The 24,875-nt window shown below is 42.7% G+C and overlaps 1 protein-coding gene across 2 annotated transcripts in view; it reads left to right on the top strand.

The window, feature by feature from the left end:
* Marf1 (meiosis regulator and mRNA stability factor 1) overlaps positions 1-24,875 on the top strand; it is a 58,542-nt gene that overhangs the window by 8,811 nt on the left and 24,856 nt on the right. For both annotated transcript variants that reach the window (XM_075942101.1, XM_075942102.1), the window contains exons 4-19: positions 284-455; positions 3,131-3,357; positions 5,414-5,531; positions 8,943-9,115; positions 11,899-12,324; positions 12,510-12,667; positions 12,750-12,908; positions 13,999-14,188; positions 15,407-15,585; positions 16,927-17,007; positions 20,215-20,451; positions 20,540-20,659; positions 21,149-21,324; positions 22,676-22,896; positions 23,822-23,964; positions 24,128-24,261. In XM_075942101.1, the coding sequence (XP_075798216.1) occupies positions 284-455; positions 3,131-3,357; positions 5,414-5,531; positions 8,943-9,115; positions 11,899-12,324; positions 12,510-12,667; positions 12,750-12,908; positions 13,999-14,188; positions 15,407-15,585; positions 16,927-17,007; positions 20,215-20,451; positions 20,540-20,659; positions 21,149-21,324; positions 22,676-22,896; positions 23,822-23,964; positions 24,128-24,261 (2,914 nt within the window). The remainder of the gene's footprint in view (positions 1-283; positions 456-3,130; positions 3,358-5,413; positions 5,532-8,942; positions 9,116-11,898; positions 12,325-12,509; positions 12,668-12,749; positions 12,909-13,998; positions 14,189-15,406; positions 15,586-16,926; positions 17,008-20,214; positions 20,452-20,539; positions 20,660-21,148; positions 21,325-22,675; positions 22,897-23,821; positions 23,965-24,127; positions 24,262-24,875) is intronic.

Below are 24,875 nucleotides of genomic sequence, written 5' to 3'. Positions count from 1 at the left end.
AGGTTTTTCTGTCATTTATGGGAGCTGCATCCAAGGTCTCCTTCATAGCATATGCATGTCCAGGTTGAAAGGACTCAGTATTTGAACAGGTCTCTCATCATTTCAAGTTGCTTTTCAGTTGAGACTAGATTGGTAGCTGGTAGTTCTGATAAAGATTATTTGAAAATACAATTTATCAGAGGCTATTGGGTAGGAGGATAAAAAGCTTAGGATGGTGTTTTCAGTTATATATGAATCTGAGTTCTTTATTGATGTGCCTAAAACGTCTTCCTTTATAAAACAGCCAGGAAGAAATAGTATAGTTGATGCTGCTAAAATCTGGCCGAATATACCACCTCCAAGTACTCAGTCTGCACCTGGAGCTATCCCTCTGTGTAATGGCTGTGGAACAAAAGGGATGGAGAAGGAGACCTCACTGTTGGCAACCAGTCTAGGCAAAGCTGCTTCAAAATTTGGTAAATGATGTAACATAAAAGAGTGCATTTAAGTTGTCTTTTTTTCCAACGTTTATTTCTGTTTTATGTGTATGAGTGTTTTGTATGCATGTATGTAAGTGTACTTATGTGTGCGTGGTGTTTGTAGAGGCCAGAAGAGGGCACTGGACCCCCTGGAAGTGGAGTTACTGAAGGTTGCTAAGAACTGAATGAACCCTTGTCCTCTGAAAGAGCAGCAAAATGTTCTTGACTGCTGAGCCATCTATAGCTTCCATCTGAGTTGTTTTCAATATCTGACACAAATGTATTTGCTTGCCTATAAAAATTTCCTTGTGATACTAGGGGTGCATTTGCATTTCGAAGCGTATGTGAGTCCTCTTTTCCCTCCCTTGGCAAGAGTGTTTGTGATTATAGGTCTTTATATTAAACCGATGCTGTTTGAGACCAGAATCTGTATAGGAAGAGGAATGTATTGGAGAGATTAAGTGCTGTAGGAGACTTGGACTCACTTAGGTTTGTGTTTAATGTTTTTGAGACGGTCTTTCTATGTAGCCCTGGCTGTTCTGGAACCTTCTGTATAGACTATCCTTGTCTCTAACTCACAGATGTTCACCTGCTTCTGCTCCTGAGTGCTGGGATTAAAGGTTTGCACCACCATGCTTGAACTCAGTTTAGGGTCTTAATAGTCCCTAGACATATTTAGTATTTAGAAAAATTTAGTAGTAGCTGATTATTAATAGTATTTGAAACCTTAGAGTTTGAAATCAAAATTATTTCCTTAAAAATTAGTTACTGTGATATTTTATCATCCAAATACATCTCTGAAAGGTTAAAACAGATGTTAATGACATATTAGAGTAGATTAAGGTGAGAATTGGTGCCATTTTCACTTTGGTGGTCTCTTTAATGTTCTTTCATACACAGCAGGCAGACAAGCCTGCGCTGAGGTAGAGGCAGGGCAAGGGTCCTCAGCATCCACTCAGTTTCTGGTCATCATTGCAGAAGCACCGTGGGGCAGCAGGAAGTGAAGCCGCACTGTTAATACAGAGTTGTTTTGGCACCACTTATTTTTTATTATTATTTTTTTTTTCAAAATGATTCTTGATTCTTTTTTAAAAATATTTATTTATTTATTATGTATACAATATTCTGTCCGTGTGTATGTCTGCAGGCCAGAAGAGGGCACCAGACCTCATTACAGATGGTTGTGAGCCACCATGTGGTTGCTGGGAATTGAACTCAGGACCTTTGGAAGAGCAGGCAATGATCTTAACCACTGAGCCATCTCTCCAGCCCCACTTTTTATTATTTTTTTATTGTTTTTATTGAGCTATATATTTTTCTCCACTCCCCTTTTTTTCTCTCCCCTCCCCTTTTACTCTCTCCCATGGTCTCCATGCTCCCAATTTACTCAGGAGATCTTGTCTTTTTCTATGTCCCATGTAGATTATATCTATGTATGTCTCTCTTAGGGTCCTCATTGTGGTCTAGGTTCTCTGGTATTGTGATTTGTGGGCTGGTTTTTCTTTGCTTTATGTCTAAAAGCCACTTATGAGTGAGTACATATGATATTTGTCTTTCTGAGTCTGGGTTGCCTCACTCAAAATAATGTTTTCTAACTCCATCCATTTTCCTGTAAAATTCAAGCTGTCGTTATGTTTTTCTGCTGTGTAGTATTCCATTGTGTAAATGTACCACATTTTCCATATCCATTCTTCGGTCTAGGGGCATCTAGGTTGTTTCCAGGTTCTGGCTATGACAAACAAAGCTGCTATGAACATAGTTGAGCACATGTCCTTGTGGCACAATTGAGCATCCTTTGGATATATACCCAAAAGTGGTATTACTGGGTCTTGAGGAAAGTTGTTTCCTAATTTTCTGAGAAATCGCCACACTGATATCGAAAGGGGCTGTACCAGTTTGCACTCCCACCAGCAATGGAGGAGTGTCCCCTTTACCCCACAACCTCTCCAGCATAAACTGTCATCAGTGTTTTTGATCTTGGCCATTTTTACAGGTGTAAGATGGAATCTCAGAGTTGCTTTGATTTGCATTTCTCTGATGGCTAAGGGTGTTGAGCATTTCCTTAAGTATCTTTCAGCCATTTTAGATTCCTCTGTTGAGAGTTCTCTGTTTAAGTTTGTACCCAATTTTTTTTATTGGATTATTTGTTCTTTTGATAACCAATTTCTTGAGTTCTTTGTATATTTTGCTCTGTCTGATGTGGGGTTGGTGAAGATTGTCTCAGTTTTAGGAGGTCCCAGTTATTGTTTCTGTCGGTGTCTGTAGTTTTGTTGTTACTGAAAGTAGGACTGGCCAGGCACTGGTGGTGCAGCCTTTAACCCCAGCACTCAGAAGGCAGAGATAGACTGGCCAGGCAGTGGTGGTGCAGCCTTTAATCCCAGCACTCAGAAGGCAGAGATAGACTGATCTCTGAGTTCCAGGCCAGCCTGGTTTAAAATCAAGTTCCGGACAGCCAAGGCTGCCCAAAGAAACCCTGTCTCGGAAGAAAAAAAGTAGAAATGATCTTAGTATGTCGCTGGACATTGTGGTTGCTTCTTAGGCTGGTCAGTGGGAAGTTGTTATCCTTAAACTTAATGTTCTGCTGTTTAGAATGATGGGTAGTTACCTATTGTGTTTTAGCTCACTGCTTTCTTTTTCACTATGTGTAACTGGAAGTATTAATATTTCTTAAGGGTCACCAGAAGTTGCAGTCACTGGACAGGTGCTGGAGACCCTACCCCCCATTGGCGTTTTCTGGGATATTGAAAATTGCTCAGTCCCCTCTGGCCGGTCAGCAACGACTGTTGTACAGAGAATCCGTGAGAAGTTTTTTAGAGGACACAGAGAAGCAGAGTTTATCTGTGTGTGTGACATCAGTAAAGAAAACAAGGAAGTTATTCAGGAACTAAATAATTGCCAGGTAAAATTATGTATGTATGTATATATGTATGTATGTATGCATGTATGTTAGGAATTGCAATCTTTAGAGTGGTGGCTCTTTGCTTAAGAGCACTGACTGCTTCTCCAGAGGTCCTGAGTCCAATTCCTGGCAACCATAGCAGTTCACAACCATCCATAATGAGATCTGGTGCCTTCCGGCATGCAGGTGTACATGTAGACAGAGCACTCATATATGCTCTTACATAAATCTTAAAAAAAATAAAAAGAATTATAATCTAAAAAAGAAGGCAGAAGAGGAGAAAAGAGGAGGAAGGAGAAGAAAGACTCATAGTCTGCTGAGGGCTGAAGCAGTAACTGCTCTTCTAGAGGATTAGAGTTCAGTTCCCAGAACCCACATGGTGGCTAACAGGCATCCGTAACTGCAGTTCCAGGCATCTGACACCCTCTCTGGTCTCTGCAGGTGACAAGCACGTATGTGGTATACAGACATACATGCAGGCAAAGCACCCACTCACATAATTTTTTGTAAAGATTTATTTTTTTATATACAGTGTTCTTCTTAAATGTTTGCCTGCAGGCCAGAAGAGGGCACCAGATCTCATTACAGATGGTTGTGAGCCATCATGCGGTTGCTGGGAATTGAACTCAACCTTTGGAAGAGCAGGCAGCACTCTTCACTGCTGAGCCATCTCTCCTGTCTCCCCTCCCCCCTTTTTAAAGGCAGTGTTTATCTGTGTCGCCCAGGTTAGCCTGGAACTTTCTCTGTAGACCAGGCTTTAACTCACAGAGATCCTCCTGCCTTTGCCTCTTGAGTGCTGGGATTAAAGCCGTGTATCATCACAGTTGGCCTGATTACTTGGAGTGTTTTGTTTAAAATTCCAATTTCAGATTGGTTTAGTGATATTATTGTTTTTATGCTGTTTTCAAATGAGAGAAAGCCACACAATTTTTCCTAGAATGCTGAAATTTAAACATTTGATCTTTCAGTAAGTTGTTTGTACCTTGGTGTGCTGTAGTGGCTGTGTGCTGTCTGTGTCAGCCCACATCTATACAGAATGGATTTGGTATTTCCAATTTACAGATGAAATTGAGGCTCTAAGAAGGGAAACTACTTTCTTTTGGTTATATGGCCAATAAAGGAAAGAACTGGAATAGCTATTTATTTAGAGACAGAGTTTCACCAGATAGCCCTGGCTGGCCTAAAACTTAGTATGTAGATGAGGCTAGTCTTAATTTCACAGAGATCTGCCTACCTCATGTCTCCTGAATGTTGAGATTAAAGACATGACCATGCACAGTGTTTTGAACTAATATTTAAGTCAAGGCTGTCTGACCGCAAGGTCTGCTGTAAATCTAAAGATAGAATCCAAATGTTTTGACTCTTAGGTAAATAGTATCATTGACATTTCATATTTCTGCTTAGAATTATATATTTATGTTTAACATACAGATATATATTATGTAATTTATATACACACACACACATTCTCTGTAATCCAAATGAAAATTACATGTGGTTGAGGCACTTTGCTTTGGAGACAGCTTTGTGTAAGTCTAATCTTTTAACAGTAGTCAGTGTTTGACTTTTTTAGGAATGTTATTTCGTCTTCCATCTGCCATGCATCCCCAGATCCTATAGGCTCCAGACAGTGGATGGTATCGATGGGTGATAAACCCCACACTGTACCTTAGCTGTACCTCATGCACATTGTGGACAAAGTGTATCATGGAAAGCCTGATGACTTGAATAAAAGAAGTGCAAAAGCAATTAGAAATGAGACTTGGGATAATAATTTTTCTCTTTTCATATGGAGAACCAGTTCTGAAATTATTTAGATCCAGTTGTAACAGAAATCGGAGAGATTTTTTTCCTGTGTGTTATCTGCTAGGTGCCAGGTATTCTGGTGCATTTCTCTAGTCTCAGCACTCTGGAGGCTGAGGCAGAAGGATCAAGAATTTAAGGCTAGCCTGGGCTACTCAGTGAGACCTTGTTTAAAAAAAAAAAAAGTGGACCAAGTGTGGCAGTTTTCTAACCCCAGATCTTGTTCAATGATCTTTTTGATAAATAATCACAGGTAACTGTTGCTCACATAAACGCTACTGCAAAGAATGCTGCTGATGACAAACTCCGTCAGAGTCTTCGAAGGTTTGCAAATACGCATACTGCTCCTGCTACTGTGGTTCTTGTATCAAGTAAGTGTCAAAGCATCTGTTGGTTTCAGCCACAATCACTGCATGGGAATTACCAGAAGTGTGCAAGCGAAAGAACTGCAGAGAGGTGAAAACGGGGCACGCAGTGATGATGTCTATAGCCTGGTGTGCTGGTGTGCTGGCTCTCCCCTCTAATCCCAGCGTGTAGGAGGATGAATTCAGCACCAGCACTTGTCTGAAAGGTAGAAGAAAAAGGCATCTGTAGTAATATGAGCGGCGGCGGGGCTATGTCCCCAAAACCCCAAGCCGCCTGCCCGGCTAGCTTATGCCCCGAAATAATTACACAGACACTGTATTCATTTAAACACTGCTCTGGCCCATTTCTAATCATCTGTGTAGCGCCCCTAGGTGCGCTTACCGGGAAGATTCTAAGCCTAAGTCCATCCTGGGTCGGAGCTTCATAGCGTGCGTCTTCCCTGGAGCAGGTAGCATGGCGTCTCTCTTGCGTCTGCTCCGGAGAGGAGAGCTGTGGAGTCTGACCTCACTTCCTCTTCCTCCCGGCATTCTGTTCTGTTTACTCCACCCACCTAAGGGTGGGCCTATCCAATGGGCCTAGCAGTTTCTTTATTGCTTAGCCAATGAAATCAACAGATTGATATGACACTCCCACATCACTTCCCCTTTTTCTGTTTAAACAAAAAAAAAGGCTTTAACTTTAACATAGCAAAATTACATATAACAAAACAGTTATAAGTAAAAGTTACATCAGAAACATTTATACATATAACAAAATTGACCTTAAATCTCTATCAATGCAAATTATTCATACCTATATCATTTCCCCCTTTAAATGTAAAAGAACATTTATAAACAATATTTTGGGAACATGGGCGCAGTTTTTTCTCTCCAAACTGCTTCCTGCTGAATGGGGGCGTCGTTAATGATTTTAGGGTGTAACCTGTGTGCCAGGTTTATCTCAGTTGGCAGTTGAGCAAGGCAATTTTCTGAAGATGTTCACAGCAACCCTTCAGGAGGACGTGGTCCATCATACCAAATCGGAATAGAAGAAATGAACAGGGTCTCATCCTCTGTGAAAACAAAAGAAGACTCTCTCCAAAGCATCATATCCTTAGGTCCAAATTTCGAAATCGTAATACCCTCATGATATCCGTTCTGGTTCCACTTGGCAGCCCATATAATGAAATGTCTCTCTGTACTTAGCTCCTTCACAGTCAAAAATTTTAAAGAAAACACAATGTACATAATCCAGACTCTCTGTGAATTTTCCATCTTTACGTGGCTTATTTTTATTTATATCTATAACTATCTGTACTCTGTCTCTTTAAAGACTTTACTTTTACTTTTTTCTTTTTAAACCATTAACTTTATTCTCTATATTCTTTTTCTTCTCTCTCCCAAGCCTACGTACATTCATCCAACAGTGTGACTCATTTAGTGGTCTGAATCTGTCCTATTGTGAATCTGCAATTTTTTACTATCCAGGAGCACTTTTGATTTGTGCCTTTAAATCACTAGGCACTTAAGAATCTAAGCTGTGACATTCCTAAGTTAACTTTTTGCTTTTTGAGCGTATATCTTTGACCTGGAACAATTCTGTGGACCAGGCTGTCTTTGAACTCTCAGAGATCCACCTGTCTCTGCCTCCCAGGCATTGGGATTAAAGGTGTTTGCTACTACACCTTGAACTCACAGAGATCTGTTTGTCTCTGCCTTTTAGGCACTGGGATTAAAGGCGTGTGCTACCACACCTTGAAGTCACAGAGGTCTATCTCCCTCTGCCTCCCAAGTGTTGGGATTAAAGGTGTGTACTAAGACACACAACAACTCTCTTCCTTTTTTTGTTTTTTGCTTTAAAACTTCAACTTTCAGCTTGCATATATTTTTAACACACTTTAAACCATTCAGAAATTTTCTCTGTCTTTGAATCTCTCTTTACTGTATATCTCTCTTTTTCTGACCACAAGAGCCTTTAATTTACCAAGCAATATCAGTAGGACTAAAGGCGTGGCTTTGCCAGCTAGATCCAGTCCATTCCTTAGCTTTTCAGCCTCTTGGCTGAGGTACTGGCTGTAGCCATGTTTATAACATTTCAAGGTCCCTGCCAGCCAGCAAGCTACAACAGACAACACTCAAGTCCTCTCTCTGTAGCCGGCCCTCCTGCCTCAAACAGTCAGAGTTTGCCCTGGCAGGATGGCCCAGAAAGCCGGCATTTTTAAACGGCACAGCTTTTTTCCTGCTACGGCTGAAAACCGAAAAGCATGTGTTCAGCTTTTCATCAACACTGTTTAAATGTTTCGTGGCAGGACCTCTTAATGAGCTGCAGGGTTTGCAGCTGAAGCTGAGTCAGGAAGCCTCTCTTAGATGAGGCGCTTGCTTGCCTCTGGCAAGCAGAGTAGACCCGAGAAATTGTCACAATCAAGAAAACATGCTTTACTCTTTCCCAAGCTTTCTCAGGCTTTCTGTGGACTCAGTTAGCCCCACGTCTGGGCGTCATTTGTAGTAATATGAGCGGCGGCGGGGCTATGTCCCCAAAACCCCAAGCCGCCTGCCCGGCTAGCTTATGCCCCGAAATAATTACACAGACACTGTATTCATTTAAACACTGCTCTGGCCCATTTCTAATCATCTGTGTAGCGCCCCTAGGTGCACTTACCGGGAAGATTCTAAGCCTAAGTCCATCCTGGGTCGGAGCTTCATAGCGTGCGTCTTCCCTGGAGCAGGTAGCATGGCGTCTCTCTTGTGTCTGCTCCGGAGAGGAGAGCTGTAGAGTCTGACCTCACTTCCTCTTCCTCCCGGCATTCTGTTCTGTTTACTCCACCCACCTAAGGGTGGGCCTATCCAATGGGCCTAGCAGTTTCTTTATTGCTTAGCCAATGAAATCAACAGATTGATATGACACTCCCACCTCAGGCATCTGACTCTTTTATGTTCTCTATGAGATAATTGCAGGGTCAGTTTATTCAAGAAAATCTTTTTTGGGTGGTAAGGGTTCCCCCTCCCTCAGTATTAAACTTAAAAAAATGCAAGATAAATTTTCAGATTCACATCTCCCCAGTGTGTTGCTATCTGCTCCCTGTTGTAGATGGAAGCCGCCAGGTGGTAGTGGCGGGCGCATGCCTTTCATCCCAGCACTCAGGAGGTAGAGGCAGGCGGATCTCTATGAGTTTGAGGCCAGGCTGGTCTACAGAGCGAGTTCCAGAACAGGCTCCCAAAACTATAGAGAAACCCTGTCTTGAAAAAAAGAACAAAAAAAAAAACCTGAAAAAGAAGGTGTGTTAGGTATGATTACCCTGTCACGTTAATTCTTTACAAGAAAATGTGCTCCTGTTCAAAAGTGGAAAGTGGCTGAGCCTCCGCCTGCCTCGTTGTCGTGCCACTTGCTGCCCAGGGCTGCTTCTGTTGATGTTTCTAATAATTTGTCTTGTCTTTCAGCTGATGTCAATTTTGCATTGGAACTCAGTGACCTGAGACACAGGCACGGTTTCCACATCATTTTGGTGCATAAAAACCAAGCCTCTGAAGCCTTGCTGCATCATGCTAACGAGCTGATCAGATTTGAAGAATTCATTTCTGATTTACCCCCCAGGTTACCACTGAAGATCCCTGTGAGTGGGTTTATGTTGCCTTTGCTGGTTTTTACTGGTAGATTTTAGAAGCTGAGACACAGCCCTCAGCCAGGGGTCACCAGGTGTGGGATAGTGTTCTTTGTAAAAGGCTGATCAGAGTTTGAAATAAGCTTGGAAACTTTAAATTCTTGTCTTGAATAGATACAGATGAATTTTCTTTTAATGCTTTTCTAACTTGTTTAGGGAACCAACTTGTGACTTTATCTCAGAGATAGATACGTGATACTGTCCCCAAGGCTAAAGGCACTTTATATCAAATGGATGAAGCAGGGAAAGAAGAGTTTAAGTGGTTCTGGTCTCAGGTATTATGGGTAGAGAGCTCACATGTACTTGTTTGTCTGGCTACAGATAAGCAGAGCAGTTATGCATTTTGGATGATTTCTTCCCAAACTGCAGCCGGTGCAGAGGCTGTGCTCTTTACAGTGTGTTTCTTGTCATGTATGGGTGTGACACTGGATGTTGTAGGCCGTACACACTAGGAGAGTGTGAGCACATGAGCAGGAACAGCATTTCTGTTGGATGTGGTTTGGGGTAAGGATGATTGCCACAGTGCTGAGCCGTGTGTGGAACTGTTAGGGGAATGCATGCATCACTCTGAAAGAAATTCTAACAGTGTGACTGTTACAGAAGGATGGCATTCCCATACATTAAGTGGATTTTAATGCATAATTTAATAACTTCACAGTTGCAAGTGTGTATTATAAATGACCCTGTCCAACCCAGTACATGTGACATATGTCTGTAATCTCAGCATTTAGGATATCACAAATTCCAGGTCAACCTGTGCTGCATAGCTTCTATCCAGCTAGGGCTGCATTAGTGAAACTCTATCAAAACAGGGAGAAAGAGTGGCATCCAGCATCCTCACAGGAGGAAGGTAGAAATTAGTGCTTAAAAGAAGCAGGTTGGCAACCACAGCAAAGCAGAGGCTGGACTCAGGTCCACCAGCCCACCTGCTAGTCCCAGTTGCCAGCAAACTGAGAGTCTGTCCTAGTCGAAATCATGTGAGGGATGATTCCCAGTGTTTACAGTTTAGCGTTGTTTTCCAGATGTTGAAAATAGATAAAAAAAATTTTAATCATGTCTTTTTTTAAAATAAATATTTATTTATTTATTTATTACATATACAGTGTTCTACTTGCATGTATACTTTCAGGTCAGAGGAGGGCACCAGATCTCATTACGGATGGCTGTGAGCCACCATGTGGTTGCTGGGAATTGAACTCAGGACCTCTGGAAGAGCAGTCAGTGCTTTTAACCTCTGAGCCGACTCTCCAGCCCATATCTTTTTATTTATTTATTTTTTAAAAAATAACTTAGTATCAAAACTTGGGTGCATTTCCATGCCCACATAAAATACTGGTATAAATTGCCCATATTTTTAGCCACTGGAATGCTAACTGACAAGCCAGGTGGCGGCGGCATACACCTTTAATCCCAGGAGGCAGAGGCGGGAAGATCTGTGAGTCTAAGGCCAGCCTGGTCTACAGAGTGAGTTCAGGACTGCCAGGGCTACACAGAACAAATAAACAAAACGAGTGCCGACTGACAGCTGGTCTGTGGCTGGCCTTTGATTTGTTTAAGAAGTCTGCCTGTTATTGGACATGTTTTCTTACCTAGTTTTTATCATCTCCAGCAGCTCACCCAGGGTGTCTTGAGAGTACATTCTCAGCTATGGTAGCTCTGGGCAGAAGTCACTGGCACGGTCTTCCTTGACCTCCAAGAAGGTGACATTGGTTCCTACTCTTATCAATGAGAATGCGTTTTAAACATTTGCCGGTGTGATAGGTAAAAAGTGCTGTCTGTGGTCGGCCTTCTTATGAAACTTTTTTTTTTTTTTAACAAATCTCTTTTTCTTTTGCTATTGCCCTTGAATATTTTTTCCTGTGGCTCCCAGATTTAGCCCTCTCCACAATTATCTTCATTTTCCTAGCATTTTCACAGTGCTGTTTCTCTTTTTTTTGGAACTGAGGACTAAACCCAGAGCCTTGTACTTTTTAGGTAAGCACTCTACCACTGAGCTAAATTCTCAACCCCTGTTCTATTTTTCTTTCTTTCTTTCTTTCTATCTGTCTTCCTATTTATCTTAGTTTTTTGAGACAGGGTTTCTCTGTAGCCCTGGCTGTCTTGGAACTTGCCCCATAGACCAGGCTGGCCTCGAACTCAGAGATCTACTTGCCTCTGCCTCCTTAGTGCTGGAATTAAAGATTTACACAGCCACCAGCTGGCCTATTTCTTTTTCTTTATTTTTTTTAAAGATTTATTTATTTATTATTATTTATTATATATACTGTATTCTGCACCAGATTTCATTACAGATGGTTGTGAGCCACCTTGTGGTTGCTGGGAATTGAACTCAGGACCTTCGGAAGAACAGGCAGTGCTCCTAACCTTTGAGCCATCTCTCCAGCCCTGGCCTATTTCTTGATACACATTTCAGGATATCTGGAAGGCTTCTGACCTCTTACCTGACATGTACAGCTCATTAGTTTTCAATATTTACTGAGATGCACTTGCAGTTTGACATGGTTCCCATGTGGTGTCTGCCAATTGGTGGTGATTCCCTTTTCATCCAGGCAGCTAGTCACTGGACTCTAGGTTGGTCTTTTCTGGATGTTGTATAGAGACAGAATCACTTAGTATATCTGTACTTAGCTTTCCCTTCAAAGTTGCTGTCCCTACCTCTTCAGTGAATTAACTGAAGTGAAGACAGCACTTGTTCTTGTTTTGACTGAAGTAACCCTTTCCCCCTGTGTTTGCAGTGCCACACTCTGCTCTATGTTTATAACCTACCAGCAAATAAAGACGGCAAGAGCATCAGCAACAGGCTTAGGCGCCTATCTGATAACTGCGGTGGCAAAGTGCTGAGTATCTCAGGCTGCAGTGCAATTCTCCGCTTCATAAACCAGGATAGTGCAGAGCGGGCCCAGAAGCGAATGGAAAATGAAGATGTCTTTGGTAACAGGATCATTGTGTCGTTTACTCCAAAACATAGAGAGTTCCTTGAAACCAAGAACTCAAATGCAATTGCCGATAAAGCAAAGTCTCCCAAAAAAGTTAAGAACTCAAAATTGTGCCTCATCAAAGACACAAGTGAACAGTCACCCAGTGCCAAAGCCATGCCTGGCAAAGGGTTGCAGGCAAATTCTGGACCTGCTACAAAAAACACGAGCATTAAAAGTTTACAGGTAACTTTGATATTGCTTGCCTTTTGATGTTTATGGTAGATTTGGTTTCTTTCTGTGTGTCCTGCCAGCTCCTGTTGTGTCCTTTTACTTTGTTTTTTGCTGAGACGCAGTGACTTTACAGTTTGAATAGGATCTAACTCATCTGCGATTTTAGGGTTCAAGCCATTGCACTTGTGTCTTTAAAGGAGCTGTGCCGAATGGAGTCAAAGACTGGCAACAGAAACAGTGAGCACCAGCAAGGCCATGGGAGGTTGGCAGCACTGCCTAATGGTGGCCTAAGCACTTCAGTGCCCACCCTGAAGAACACAGGCATGATGGAGCCACTTTACAGAAGCAATCAGAAGTATGTCCAGTTTTCTTGTAGCTGCTTCTTTGAAATCATGGGAGACCTGTGACGTTTACTCTCAAATTCTCCTTCCTGTTAGAAAAGAGAACGTCAGTTCCCAGAGTGCTGCCAGCCCTCCTGTGGAGAAGAAGGAGAGAGAGGAGACTGTCTTCCAAGTGAGCTACCCGTCTGCATTCCGCAAGCTGATCGCCTCAAGGCAAGTCAGCCCTCTGCTCACCTCTCAGTCTTGGTCTCCCAGGTAAGTCCAGCTTGCTCACCCGTGGGTGGATATGCAGCCGGAAGGTTACAGGTCATTACATTAGTTATTGAGACTGCACACTGAGGCAGGTCTGCCATCTTCCCTGCCAGACCCTATTTACAGGTTACCATAGCTGACATTCAGAGGCATTGCTTTCCTCCATTGTTCCTTCCTCCATTTGGAAATCTAGGTGATTCCGTATCAACAGGGAAGGACGTTAAGATGTCCTTATGGTCAGGTGCATGCCTATGTTCCCAGCATTTGGGAATCTGAGGCAGGAGGATCATGAGCCTGGGTTACATAATGAGTTCAAGGCCAAACTGTGTTAACTTCGCAAGACCTTAAATAAAAACAGTCAACTAGACAAACAGCATCTTGCTCTCTTTCTGTTGAGGGAAGCTAAAATGAGATGAGCATTGGCTGCTCTTAATATGTTACTTTGTAGGAGGCTGCTGTGAGACTTAGCAGACAAGGCTGCCATAAAGGCCTGTTTTTGCATGCATTTGCTGTGCAGAACTGGTTAAGAATCACTCTGGAAAAGTCAAGCCCAGTGGCACACGCCTTTAATCCCAACACTTGGGAGGTTTAGATTTCTATGAGATTGAGTCCAGCTGGTCTACTTAGTGAATTTCAGCACAGCAAGAGCTATGTAGTGAGACCTTATCTTAGAAAAAAAAATCTGAAAAAAAATCACTGCGGAAAGGGAATGTACAATTTCATGTAACAATTGACTCCTTGTTATTTGTGATGGTAGGCCTTGTAAGTCAGAGGAAGTTAAACCTTACAAAGCATTAGAGGCTAAGTTTGTAGGACTAAATTTAGCCCAGAATGGAATTTTAATTTAGCAAGGCTTCCTATATTTTCTCTGTTTTGCTTTAAATATTTCTGCGAAATAACATTTGATAATGAATGATTTTTTTATTGAGTCCAATTCATAGTACTTTAGACAGTAAGCCTAAATCAGCATTGGCTTAAGGTAAATCCACTGCAAAACCAAGTAGGAAAGTCTCTGTTATCTATAGTTTCAGACAAAGCTGAACTGGCAGAACCCGGTACATAGAACTGTTCACATCTTGTGTGTTTTCTGCAGGAGTATGTCTCCAAACCTTTTAAACAGAGCTTCGCCACTTGCTTTCAATGTTGCCAATCCCAGCAGCAGTGCTGACTGCCCAGACCCATTTGCAAATGGTGTTGACATCCAGGTCAGCAATGTGGACTATAGGCTGTCCCGGAAGGAGCTGCAGCAGCTCCTCCAGGAGGCCTTTTCCAGGCATGGCCAGGTATCTTCACTCTTGTTATTAGGGTAATTGGTTTGGGTTTTTGGGAGTGTGTGGCATTTTTAAGGCAGGATCTCAACTCTGTAGCTCAGCTAGTCTCAACTATGGGAGAGTTCTTCTGCCTCAGCCTCCCAGTTGATGTGATTAAAAGCATAAGCCACAATGCTCAGCTTTACTCTTTCATTGTTTTAAAGATATATTTTAAATTAGTTATATGGATGTGTGTATCTGTGTGAGGGTATGTGCACATGGATGTGGGTGCCAGAGGTGTCAGGTCTTTTGGAGCTAGAGTTACAGTAGGTTTTAAGCTCACCAGCATGGATGCTCTGACTGAACTCTGGTCCTCTGAAAGAGTAATATATGTGGGCTCTTATCTGCTGAGCCATTTGTTCTCCAGCTGCCCCTCCCAGACCCCCCCCCCCTTCACTCTTGTCCTTGCTTGTTTTACCCCTGGTAGAGTTCAATACCAGAGGGCCTAATGGGACACACAGAGCCACAACTAGGACATAGGTATGACTGGACAGATTGGAACTTCTTTTCCCTTCTCTGTGCTAAAAGAAGTATAAAACACTTAAGAGAAAATGAAGCTAGCCATGAGAAGTGCCTGTCATGGATAGAGGAACTACATCCAGAAATACAGAAAATCTAAAGCAATGGTTCTCCACCTTCCTAATGCTGCTACCCTTGAAAACAGTTCCTCATGTTGTGGTAATCCCCAACCATAAAATGACTTTCATTGCTTCTTCATAACTGTAATTTTGCTACTGTTATGAATGTAATGTAAATATCTGGTATGCAGCCCCTGTGAAAGGGTCACTCGACCCCCAAAGGGGTTGTCACCCACAAGTTGAGAACCACTAGTCTAAAGGAATATTGGCTATTTCTTATTGTATTTTAATTTACCCAGCCCAGTGTTTAGGTGCAGTTTTTTTTTTTTTAATGCACCTTTTATAGACCTGGTATTTTGCAGAGTCAGAGAAACCCTGTTCTCTGAGTCTGCCTCTGAGTGACATATGCCAGAGCACACAGGCAGACTGGCCAGGCCAGCTTCTCTGAAGATCTTCTACACTCTGGTCACCTGCAGTACCTTATTCAGACAAGTCACCTCATGCAGGCCCTGACATCTAGTGGCATATTCTTCCATAGTTCATTCTCGTTTTTGAAGACGACAGGCTCTGGGTAGATATTGGTAGTGCTCTGCTTCATTTTGTCCTTTTGTAGGTCAAGAGTATTGAGCTCAGTCCTCACACTGATTACCAGCTCAAGGCCATTGTGCAGATGGGAAACCTGCAAGAAGCAATCTGTGCAGTGAACAGCCTCCACAGGCACAAGATTGGCAGCAAGAAGATTCTGGTCTCACTCTCCACGGGAGCTGCCAACAAATCACTTTCTTTGTTAAGGTAAAAACAGTGTCCAAGCCAGGCCATGGTGGTGCGTGCCTTTAATCACAGCACTTGGGATGCAGAGGCAGGCAGATCTCTGAGTTTGAGGCCTGCCTGGACTACGAGAGCTAGTTCCAGGACAGCTAGGACTGTTAACACAGAAAAAGCCTGCTTAGAAAAACAAAACAAACAAAAAATACAGTAACCAAGCCATTCACTTCAGGACATAACAAACTGAGCCACAAATGGTTTGGAAAATAATAAATAGATTTTATCACATTTCCAATCCTCTTGTATACAATAAAAGTTATTGTGAATTGATAGGGTTTGAAATCTGCCCTCTGGCTTTTGTTCAAGTTATTAATCAAAAGCCAAAGATTGAACTTGGCAGCCCTTTGAGAGTGAAGTGGCATATTGCTTACCCAGAACAGGTTCGAAGACTAGCAGACCACTACAGTAACACACAGAAGCCTGAAAAGGGTAAAATCCAGGCTGGCGTCCTAGTGCAGTGTCTTCCTCAAGACTGGGTCAGTGTGGCTCTTCATAGCAGGTCTGTGGGAGCTAGTGAAATGGGGTTCACTCTGAGTATTGGAATATCAAGGACCTTCTCTGGTTTGTACTTAGACAGTATTTGAAGTTGTGGGCATGTTATTTATTTTTCTTAGAATAAAAATAATACTCAGGTTTTTGCAGTGTTTGGGCCTCTATTTCTGTGGCATCAGTACCTTTTTTTGTAACGAGTAATGAGGATGTTACTGTGTGCAGTTACATGTCCAGCCACATGCAGGAATTCTAGCCCCATATATCTAACACATAAGCCACACATGGCAGGAGATAATTCAAGCTATTCTGCTTTCACTTGGACTTAAAGCCCAATGTGTGTCTCCCCCTGTCCTTAGGAGACCTCATGTCTTTCTACTGCACTGCTGTGGGAAGTCCTGTTACTGAGTCCCAGGGAATCCCAGGCAGTGACTTGGTAATCTTTCTTTGGCTTGATCCTAAAATCTTTTTGATTTTCTTTTGAACTTTTCTGAAAAGTAAACTCTTGACATATCAAATTCGGAAGTTTACTCTGCGTGGACATTGTGTTAATTTTGTAACCCTTTTAAAAATACACTTTGGCTGGGTGGTGATGGCACACACCTTTAATCCCAGCACTAGGGAGGTAGAGGCAGGTGGATCTCTGTGAGTTTGAGGCCAGCCTGGTCTGCAGAGTGAGTTCCAGGACAACCAGGACTGCACAGAGAAATCCTGTCTTTTTTTTGAAAATCCAGGGGAAAAAAAAAAGAAGAAAATGTATATATAATATGTAATATACAGGAATAGGCCCCTCTCTAACTTGTGGCTTTTGTCCTACAGTGCAGAAACAATCTCTATTCTTCAGGATGCTCCCGCCTGTTGTTTGCCTCTCTTTAAATTTATAGACATCTATGAAAAGAAGTAAGTTTTGTCTATTGATATAGTCAGTATGATTGGTGACTTCATCCAAAAAATTATTATGCTCACCCTTAAGGAACGTCACACAGAGAAGGTTCTGATCAGATTGGAAATTTGAATCTAACACTTTTTAAAAAAATTTTTTTAAATAATTTTATTCTTAATTTTTACTTTTTAAAAAAAAATTTTCCTGTGTATATAGATGTTTTGTCATGGGTGTCAGGTGCCCTGGAACCGTAATTACAGACAGGCAGTTTTGAGCTGCCATGTGGGTGCTGGTAATTGAACCCGGGTCCTCTGAAGAGCAGTTGGTACTCTTAACCACTGAGCCATCTCTCCAGCCCTAAACTTTTATTTTTAGCAAAATTATACTCAAGTTTCTGTTTTATTGCTGTGAAGCTATGGCCATGGAAACTATTCTAAAAGGAAACCTTTAATTGGGTCTGGATTACTGTTTATCCTCATGGTGGGAAGCATGATGTTACACAGGTAGGCATGGTGCTGGGAAAGGAGCGTGTGAGTTCTACATTCAGATCCACAGACAGCAGGAAGAGAGAGAGAGACTGGGCCTGGCTTAAGCTTCTGATACTTTAAAGCCCACCCGCAGTGACATATTTCCTCAGACAAGGCCACATCTCCCAATAGTGCCACTCCCTATGAGCCTATGGGGACCATTTTCATTCAGACCACCACAATTCTAAAAGCTAAGCTTTTTTATTTTGTTTTACCAACTAATTTTTATTACTCTTGGGATGGCATTTGTGAGCTTGCTCTGGATATTAGACAGGGACGAATGTTCAGTGTCCAGTGTGCGATGCACAGCAGGTGTTCCAAAGCTGAGGCACTGCAGAAAATGCAGATTTCTGTACCCAAAGAAGGAAAGAGAAAATCTCACAAATTCTTTATGAATCAAAGAGAAATGTCAGTGAAAAGGAGTTTCATGGAAGAGAGAATGCTTCAGAGATCCAAAGGAAGGCATCACAGAGGTGTGGCAGTTACTCCATAAGTAATGAACCATTGCATGAGTGGGGGAGTCGGGGACAGAGAAGTATGGTGGTCAGAGCCATCTTCAAGGACAGGAAAAAAAGAGGGAACGTTCTGCACCAGGCCCAAATCTGTCTGATGCAATTGGACTACAAGGACTATGTGCCACAGAAGTTTTAAGTCTCTCTGAGACCTGGTGGCATGTATTGATAATTCCAGCATTTGGGAGTGCAGGTCAGAACATCAGGAGTTCAAGACATACTTAGCTGTGCAAGTGCCAGACACAGATACTGTCTCAAAAACTAAATAAATGGATGGAGGAATGGGTGGGCGGGCTAGAGCAGAGGTTCTCAACTTGTGGGTAGCAGTCCCTTTAGAGGTCAAACAACCACCCTTTCACAGTGGTCAAATATTAGATATCCTGCGTATCAGAGATTTACATTATGATTAGTAACAGCAGCAAAATTTTATTTATGAAGTAGCAACAAAAGTAACTTATGCTGGGTGGAGCACTATAAGATGAGAAACTATTAAAGCTTCACAGAATTAGGAAGGTTGAGAACCACTGTCTAGAGAGATAGCTCAGCATTTAGAAGAAGCACTGGCTGTTCTTGCAGTGGACCCAGTTTCACTTCCCAGCACCTGCAGGGTGGCTCACACCCACCTGTAAGTCTATCTCTAGTGGATATGATGCTATTTTCTGACCTCCAAGGGCATTGCACACATGTGCTGCACAGACATACATATCGGCAAAACATGTATACACGTCAAATAATAAATTTTTTTTTTGAAAGAAAAAGGAGGTTCAAGTTCCTGTGAATCAGGATCAGATAACTGGTGTCGGATAGGAAACAAGATGGCAAAATTAAAGGTAGAAAATATTTGACCTGGGAACATGGTGGGGACAGTTAAACAGGAAACGGCATGAAGTTTGAATGGGATCACAATAAGTGTTAGGTCTTGGACATAAAAGTTTGGGGCACTATTGGAGTCTTGATACAGAGAGTTGGAGTGCTATTTTGGAGGCTCTGTGAGAGACATGCTGGCTCTGAAAGTCCTGACTGGTATTTGTTGACTAGGCATTGTGGTGGGCAGGGAAGCAGATAGGATCAGAAGAGGTGGGGGAGGAGAGGTAGAACTGGATGGAAGACCAGGGAAACAAACAATGTCCCAGGGGTGAGGGTGGTGGGGTAAGGAAAGTATGTGAGAAAGAACATGCCAGACATGGGGAATTTTGGGGCTGAGGAAGCAGAGTGAGGTTTAGGGACAACTGGTGACATACAGCCAGGAGGGAAGAGGTTTAGAGCCTGAGCAGATGTCAGTCCTGAGAGATGAGTTATTTTTACTCTCAAGGATCAGCGCTTATGACTAAGAATGAGAGGACAGAGATAATGTGTATCTCCCGGTGTGGGGAGACCCCATGGATGCTGTTGGTAGGAAGGAAGCCTGATGGGTGTAGGGAACTGGCAGTAGAACCTGGAGAGATTGGAAGGGATTGCCAGGCCAGGCCCCACCCATTAGCACACACTAGCCTCATTCAGCACCATGAGGTACAAGTTACCTCAGCGTTTTAAAGACAGCAAAATTAAGGTTCAAATTGGTTGAATATCTTTACTTAAGTTTACAAAGGCTGAAGTAGAGTCCGCATGTGAGGAGCCACATGACGGCAGGACTGGATGAGTTTAATCACGGGGCAGCCATTCTCTGTTGCTTTATTTAGACAGGTCAGGTATTTCTACATAAGAAAAACATTCTAGGGCTAGGGAGATGGCTCAGAAGTTAACAGCACTTACTATTTACTACTCTTCCAGAGTTTTTTGTTTTTTTTTTTTAATTCTCTTTATTTATTTATTTATTTATTTATTTATTTATTTTATATACAATATTCTGTGTGTATGTCTGCAGGCGAGAAGAGGGCACCAGACCTCATTACAGATGGTTGTGAGCCACCATGAGGTTGCTGGGAATTGAACTCAGGACCTTTGGAAGAACAGGCAATGCTCTTAACCACTGAGCCATCTCTCCAGCCCTCTTCCAGAGCTTTTGAGTTCAATTCCCAGCAACCACATGGTGGCTCACAACCATCTGTGATGAGATCTGGTGCCCTCTTCTGGTCTTCAGGCAGACATGCAAGCAGAACACTGTATACATAATAAATACATAAATCTTTTTTTTTTTTTTAAAAAAGAAAGATATTCTAAGACAACATCTCTTTCCTGTTCTTAGGTATGGACACAAGTTAAATGTGTCTGATTTATATAAATTAACAGACACAATCGCAATCCGTGAGCAGGGAAACGGGCGGTTGGTGTGTCTCTTACCCAGCAGCCAGGCCCGCCAGAGCCCCTTGGGCTCTTCCCAGTCACATGATGGCTCCTCCACGAACTGCAGCCCAGTTCTTTTTGAAGAGTTGGAATATCATGAACCTGTCTGCAGGCAGCACTGCTCTAACAAGGACTTCAGGTACATCGGCACCCTCCAGAGAGTGTGAGCAGGGAATGCTTTCCACTCCTGAGAAGCGCCAGCTCACTGCTTGCTGTCTTTCCTGCAGTGAACATGAATTTGATCCAGACTCTTACAAGATCCCTTTTGTGGTCCTTTCTTTGAAAGCGTTTGCGCCTCAAGTTCATAGTCTTCTCCAGACCCATGAGGGCACTGTGCCTTTGCTAAGGTGAGTGATGTTAACCGTTGAGAGTAGAGTGTTGAGTGTCATTCCTACAATCTGCCTACTGACTGAACCAAGGATTAGAAATAGGGCTGTGTCCTGGGGTGAAGCTGTAAGAAGTGGATCCATGCACTTAGTATTTCAACAAGAAACTGGGCTTCCATTGAATTTCACAAACATAAACATGAGGACAGTTTCTGCTCTGCAGGAAAGAGGTGCATCCAGACTGAAAGCTGCACAAGCTAGTAGAGTGCATCATTCCATCTGTGATCAGGTTCCACAGACAAGGACCACCTCCAGACTCGGTGGCCTTGGCAGCCAGTGCTCTTTATCTCACTTCCTAGTGAACACTGCCCAGGGATTTCTAGAGCTGTTAGAATAGCACCGAGACCAGTACTATAGCAGTTATTTCTCAGCACATACAGATTAAAGCCAGCAGTTGAGCTTGCAATGCCTTTTCCATTATTTTCATTTAACCCCTCCTCCCCACTTCAGCTTTCCAGATTGCTATGCTGCGGAGTTTGGTGACCTAGAAATCGTGCAAGACAGCCCCAGGGGTGTCCCTTTAGAGCACTTCATCACCTGCATTCCAGGAGTGAACATTGCCAGTGCTCAGAATGGTGTCAAAGTAGTGAAGTGGATTCACAACAAGCCCCCACCTCCCAACACTGGTAGGTGGGCAGGTATCAGGGATTAAGGCCTAAGCTCCCTCCTGAATACAAGGAGGTCAGGAGAAAGTTGTGGCTTTGATTTTAAACAGCAGCACCGTTTTTATCACAATGTCTCCTCTGATCTTAAGACTCCCCAGATGCTAAGGGGTTGGTAGTGTCTGACTTTTGAAGATATCAGCATTGGGCCAGCAGGATTGCTCAGAGAATAAAGGAGCCTACCATGAGGACTGACAACTTGAGTTGAGCCCCAGGATCCACTTGGTGGAAGGAGAGAGCCAGCTTCCACAAGTTGTGCCATGCCATATGTGTGCACAGGTGCACGCGCAAACTCACACACGTGCATGCTTGCGCTCTCTTCTTCTCTTTAGTCTTAATGTGTCTTCTTCGTAGGTTTGTACCTCTGTTTCTGTACAGGAAAGGTGAGGGTGACTGGGAGCCTGAGCCAGCAGCTCTGGGGAGCTCTGAGAAGCTCTTTCCTGAACTATCCTCTCCCTCGCAGGATCCATGAAAGGCTCACGCTCTGTCTTGTGCCACTTCTATAAAGGTTTTTGTCTGATTTTTTTTTTTTAGGTTTTATTTTTTGATCTTTAACTTTTGTATTATTATTGGAGATAATGTCTCACTTAATTAACCCAGGCTTACCTTGAACTCATGGATCCTCTTGATTCAGCCTGCCTTGCCCCAGTACTGAGATTAAGGGCACTTGGCATTATTTTAGCTCAGCCTAGATTTTGTTTTTTGTTTAAAGCTTTTATGAGATGTGAGTCCTTGAGATAGTGTTTAACCCTGACGGTGCAGCCCTGTTCATATCATAGCGCATAGGAAGCAGAGGTTTGGTCTTCATGGGGTGGTCCATCCTGCTAGGCTTCATCATGAGACTGTCTCAGGGAGGAAGTAGGTAGATCTGTTTCTGAGTCTGTTTTCCATCCTGCTCCAGTTACTGCCTCCCATATCTTTGTGGGGAATATTTCAAGTCCATTATTGGTTAATTGCATTTTCGTGGATCATCTGCCTGGGCCCATCTATACTGTGTCTGTGGGAGAAATACTGTCCAAATGGCCAAGTTACAGATAGATTTTTGAAATATTGCCAATGTAGTCTGGGAAATCCTTGTTCATCTTCACTTCTGCCATAACCCCAGAGTGCTCTGCTTTCCTTTGACACTTTTTGAGAATTATGGGCACTAGTTTGCCTGCCTATAGTAAGATAGCCTGGTTGTTTGATTCTGTGGCTCCTGTGTGTACAAGCTGAAACTTGAAACAGTGGCTTGCTGTGTAGTGAACACACTATGTGTGTTTACTGTGTCGGTGAAATCATGCCTAAGGTCTTCTGTGTTTTTTTCCTTCTCTAGACCCTTGGCTTCTGCGTTCTAAAAGTCCTGTGGGTAATCCCCAGCTGATCCAGTTCAGCAGAGAAGTAATTGATTTACTGAAGAACCAGCCGTCTTGTATACTGCCAATTAGCAATTTCATCCCTTCCTACCATCATCATTTTGCAAAGCAGTGTCGAGTTTCAGATTATGGATATTCCAAGCTGATTGAACTATTAGAAGCAGTGCCTCATGTGTTACAGGTAAAGGGTACGAGGGGTTATTTGTTCAAAGAAAGGAGTATTCTTCCATGACTTTAGCTGCCACAGCCAAAGATACAGACAAATGGTACCTCATTTCTCAGAAAGCCATACTGAGCTAAACATCCTGTTAGAACTTGTTTCAAAATGCAGCTGCCCTCTCAAGTGTTGAGGGAACTACAAATTTCCAACCTGGAACAATTTCCTAGAGGCCTGTGAGCATTTCCTCCCAGTGTCTGTGGGCTGACACCTTTCTTGCAGTGTTCTCTAGGATGCTCATTACAGGGGGCTGCTGTGAGCAGCATTTCTTACATGTTGATGCCTACCAGGGAGTCGAGGGCTCTACCCTTCATGATTTGGACATTAGTCACTGAACTAGAGTTTAGCCTTGGATTGTTATCTAGGCTGCCTGTAACTTCCCCTGAAGACAGTGTTTTCGTAATTTCCCACTTGTTAAAGAGGCTTGAAAAACTTCAGCTGTCTTTTCAAGACAGGGTTTCTCTGTAGCTTTGAAGCCTGTCCTGGAACTCGCCCTGTAGACCGGGCTGGTTTCAAACTCACAGAAATCCACTTGTCTCTGCCTCCCAAGTGCTGGGATTAAAAGTGTGTGCTACCACCACCCGGTGACTACTTTAGCTATCTTTTAGAGCTGAAATTAGTCATCCAGACTGAGCACATGCTCTTCCTCTTTGTGCTCATGATCACTTGAAAAAAATAGCACTTTGAAAACAAATGAACCTGGCCCCAGACAGCTGGACCATTGTTCTTTTCAACTGTATATGTTGAATTTTGTCCATTTCAGATTGCAGACATTGTACATAGAGGGAGATAGTCTGAGAGTAACAAGAGCAAGAAAGATAGAGATGAGGTTGACACAACATATCTTTTGAGTTCTTCAGTACAAATAATGAGAACATTTCATTTTCAGATTCTTGGAATGGGCTCCAAACGTCTGCTGACCCTCACTCATAGGGCCCAGGTGAAGCGCTTTACTCAGGATTTACTAAAACTTCTCAAGTCCCAGGCCAGCAAGCAGGTCATTGTGAGAGAGTTCTCACAGGCTTATCATTGGTGAGTTGATGGGAAGCTTTTAGAAAAAAAAAAATTAACATTCTTTTTTCCTACAAGTTTCAAACAGTTCTCTCACATTTCCGTTAAGCAGAGTTTTGTAAAGCTTGTTACTGTGGCAATGAGTTTTACTCATTTTTCATCCTTTTCGCATTTTAAAACATAGGTGTTTCTCAAGGGACTGGGATATCACAGAATATGGTGTATGTGAGTTGATTGATATCATATCAGAGATCCCAGACACAACCATCTGCTTGTCCCAACAAGATGATGACATGGTCATTTATATCCGTAAAAGAGGTATGTGGAGGGGGTTGTCTGTCTCAGTGGTGCCTTTGGTTTTTTGTTTTGTACTTTTGAGGCCCAGCTTCACTGTGTAGCCCAGGCTGGTTTGAACTTAAGAGTATTACTCTGACCTCAGCCTCCCAAAGTGTTGGGATTGCAGACATGATTCTAGTTATCGATTAGATTATTTTAAATGAAATAGGCTTTTAGTTTGTTTGTTTGTTTTGAGGGGTTGCCCTTTTCCCTCCTTTTCCATGGTTCTTAATGGTTCCCTTGGAAGTGTGGTTTGTAAAACTGCCTGTACAGAGAACCTGTGTTGTTTGTGTTGTTTGGAGGAAGGGAAACCATGTATCCTGCAGGAAAGCACACTGGTCTTTCAGAACATACTCAGAGATGAGAAGAAACTGTAGCCCAGCTATGTGCAGCAGTTTCTAATGACCGTGTCCCTTGACACAGTGCATACTTTGTAAGGAAACAAGCTCATAGAAATGTGGCATTTGTCTTTCCAGTCCTAGTAGTTCAATACTGTCAACTCTGGAGAGAGACCTGTTAAATATCATATTCCCCTCTTACCAGTGAGAGTCTCTGTGTCCCAGAGTTAAAATTTGTGGTGTCTGTCTTTTCCCAGT

This window comes from Microtus pennsylvanicus, chromosome 11 (assembly GCF_037038515.1).
Source record: "Microtus pennsylvanicus isolate mMicPen1 chromosome 11, mMicPen1.hap1, whole genome shotgun sequence".
Taxonomy (NCBI): Eukaryota; Metazoa; Chordata; class Mammalia; order Rodentia; family Cricetidae; genus Microtus; species Microtus pennsylvanicus.
The sequence above is the reverse complement of the archived record's forward strand: the minus strand, read 5'-3'. Positions and strand labels throughout refer to the sequence as shown.